This window comes from Vigna umbellata, chromosome 8, assembly GCF_029865625.1.
Source record: "Vigna umbellata cultivar VRB3 chromosome 8, Vumbellata_1.0, whole genome shotgun sequence".
Classification (NCBI taxonomy): Eukaryota; Viridiplantae; Streptophyta; class Magnoliopsida; order Fabales; family Fabaceae; genus Vigna; species Vigna umbellata.
The window spans coordinates 34,387,561-34,390,233 of record NC_142172.1 but is presented as its reverse complement, the minus strand read 5'-3'; the positions used below and the strand labels follow the sequence as shown (position 1 = coordinate 34,390,233).

At 41.0% G+C, this 2,673-nt stretch overlaps 1 protein-coding gene across 1 annotated transcript; it reads left to right on the top strand.

Annotated features, from left to right (window-relative positions):
- Nucleotides 1-734: 734 nt before the first annotated feature.
- Nucleotides 735-2,673, top strand: PNM1 (Pentatricopeptide repeat (PPR) superfamily protein). The gene has a single exon (XM_047298864.2). It carries the CDS (start codon nucleotides 783-785, stop codon nucleotides 2,295-2,297), a length of 1,515 nt encoding a protein of 504 aa, XP_047154820.1. The 5' UTR covers nucleotides 735-782; the 3' UTR covers nucleotides 2,298-2,673.

Sequence of the window (2,673 nt, the reverse complement as noted above, 5' to 3'; positions counted from 1 at the left end):
TCTACGGTAACAGTTCTGAGTTGAAAGGGAAATATTAACCTTAATATAAAAAAAGGCAACTCGTCTAATAGATTTCAAAAGAAATTCGGTCCTCAATCTAATTGGAGAAAGACCGAAAAACAAATAACATTTAATCAAAAGATAGAACGTGTTAATAAAAATGATAATTAAAGAGTAACTACTAAGTACAAAACATCATTAAAAAAATACTTAGATCCTAAATAATCCATAAATGATATAAGGTAAATGGATGACAGGCTAAAATATGAGTTTTTTAGTGGATTTAAATTGTTTGTTTAACAGAAGTTTGATTGATTTTATCATCCGGATAGTAAAAGATATTTCAGTTTACAATTTTTTAAAAAGGAAAACTTATGCATGGTCTGATCCGGAATAAAAAATATTAACTTGGGATTATGCGATTAAAGTTGTAATTTTTATTTTATAGTTTAGAATGTGCAGTGTAATTTTTTTATAATTTATAACATATACTTTAGAATACTAGTTTTATATTTTAGATTGTCTGAAACTGTCCAAATTATACAACTTAAAACTAAAAATGGACATCCTAAATTAAAGGGTAAATTTAAATTTTTCAAAGTTTATTGAAGTATAGATTGAAATTATGGAGTTACAGAAAGAAATAACTTCTTTAGACCACTTAGTTTTGTTTTGGGCTACAAAACTTATATCGAAAGCCCAAGTTGAATGTCTTGTTTCTTGTGGTTGCTCCTCCTTCCTCATCGTGTTCTTCTGCATTTCCTCATTCTAAAACCCTAAACATGTCTCTGCAACTTCGGAGACTCTTACTCCGTTGTAGTTCCTTTTCATTGACATCTCCTTCTCCGATTCACCCACCTCCTCCTCTCTTTCCCCGACATTCCTCAACCCATTTCCATTTCAGGACTCTCTTCTCTCCTTCGCTCTTTATAACCAGACATTTCTCGTCGGTTACCCAAATAGACCCAATTGCGCATAACCTCTCCTATGAGCTTCTGAACGAACCGGACTCTGACCCTCTCTCAGTTTCGAAGCGCCTCCACCTCAGCAACTCCCACGTCACTCCAACCCCCGATTTGATTCTCCAAACCCTAAACCTCTGTCCCCAAGCTGGCCGCAATGTATTAGGCTTCCATCAGTGGCTCTCTTCCAATCCCCAATTCACACACACTGACCACACACTATCATATTTCGTCGACTACTTCGGCCGCCGCAAGGACTTCAAAGCCACGCATGACCTCCTCTCCACCGCAGCCGTTGTCGGACCTAAGACCCTTGAATCGGCGATCGACCGCCTCGTGCGTGCTGGCCGGCCCAGCCAGGCGGTTCAGTTCTTTGAGAGAATGGAGAGAGACTACGGGATGAAGCGTGATCGCTGTTCTCTGAAGGTAGTCGTGGAGAAGTTGTGTTCAAAGGGCTTCGCGAGTTACGCGGAGAAGATGGTGAAGGATTTGGCTAGGGAGTTTTTCCCCGACGAAGAGACGTGTGATTTGTTGATCAGAGGCTGGTGCGTGGATGGGAAGCTCGAGGAAGCTCAGAGGCTCGCCGGTGAGATGTATCGTGGAGGATTTGAGCTTGGTGTAGGGGCTTACAATGCCATGCTTGATTGCGTTTGTAAGCTTTGTCGCGAGAAGGATCCGTTTCGGTTGGATTCGGAGGTGGAGAAGATGCTGGTGGAGATGGACTTCCGTGGGGTTCCCAGGAATGTGGAGACTTTCAATGTGTTGATAACGAATCTGTGTAAGATTAGGAGGACAGAGGATGCGTTGAGGTTGTTTGGTAGTATGGGAGAGTGGGGGTGTCATCCTAATGGGACTACTTTTCTTGTTTTGATCAGGAGTTTGTATCAGGCTGCTAGGCTGGAGGAGGGGGATGAAATGATTGATAGGATGAGATCTGCCGGGTATGGTGAGTTTCTTGACAAGAAGACTTACTATCAGTTCCTCAGGATTTTATGTGGCATTGAGAGGATTGATCATGCTTTGAGTGTGTTTGCTATGATGAAGGCTGATGGGTGTGTACCCGGGGTTAAAACTTATGACTTATTGATGGGGAAATTGGGTTCCCACAATCGTGTTGATAGGGCTAATGCTTTGTTCAATGAAGCAAAGAGTAGGGGACTGCCTGTGATCCTTAAAGATTATGCTGTTGACCCAAGGTACCTGAAGAAGAAGAGCGTTGTCAAGGTTGTGAAGAAGAGGGAAACCTTGCCTGAGAAAATGGCTAGGAAGAGAAGCCGCCTGAAACAAATTCGGTTGAGCTTTGTGAAGAAGCCCAGACGTATGATGGGTCGTTAATGATCGCATTTTTTGTACTTCAAAGATTTTTGAATAGTTTTGCCTTTTTAATCATCGTTTTCTGTCTCCTCGTTAGCGTTGCCTTTTCAAAGATAATTTCTTGTATGAAAATGGTTCCTTTGTAGGAGATAGACGACATATTTAGAAATAATTTTTGTACTGGCTTTACGTTGGTTCGGCTGCGGGGGGATGAATGCAGAGCCAGTATAACGGGTTTATAAACAGGTATTCATTCGACGTCTGAGAATGGTACAATTTAAATGAGAAATGAATGTAACAATAATGTGACTACTGAACTTTAGAAGGTCCTAGATTCTTCACAGCAGGGCAACACGTCAATTGAAAGATAAGATGGTGTCAATTTAATTCTGTTTTA

Bases quoted from the DNA above. Each gene is read 5' to 3' on its own strand.
- PNM1 (XM_047298864.2), top strand. From the start codon at position 783: ATGTCTCTGCAACTTCGGAGACTCTTACTCCGTTGTAGTTCCTTTTCA.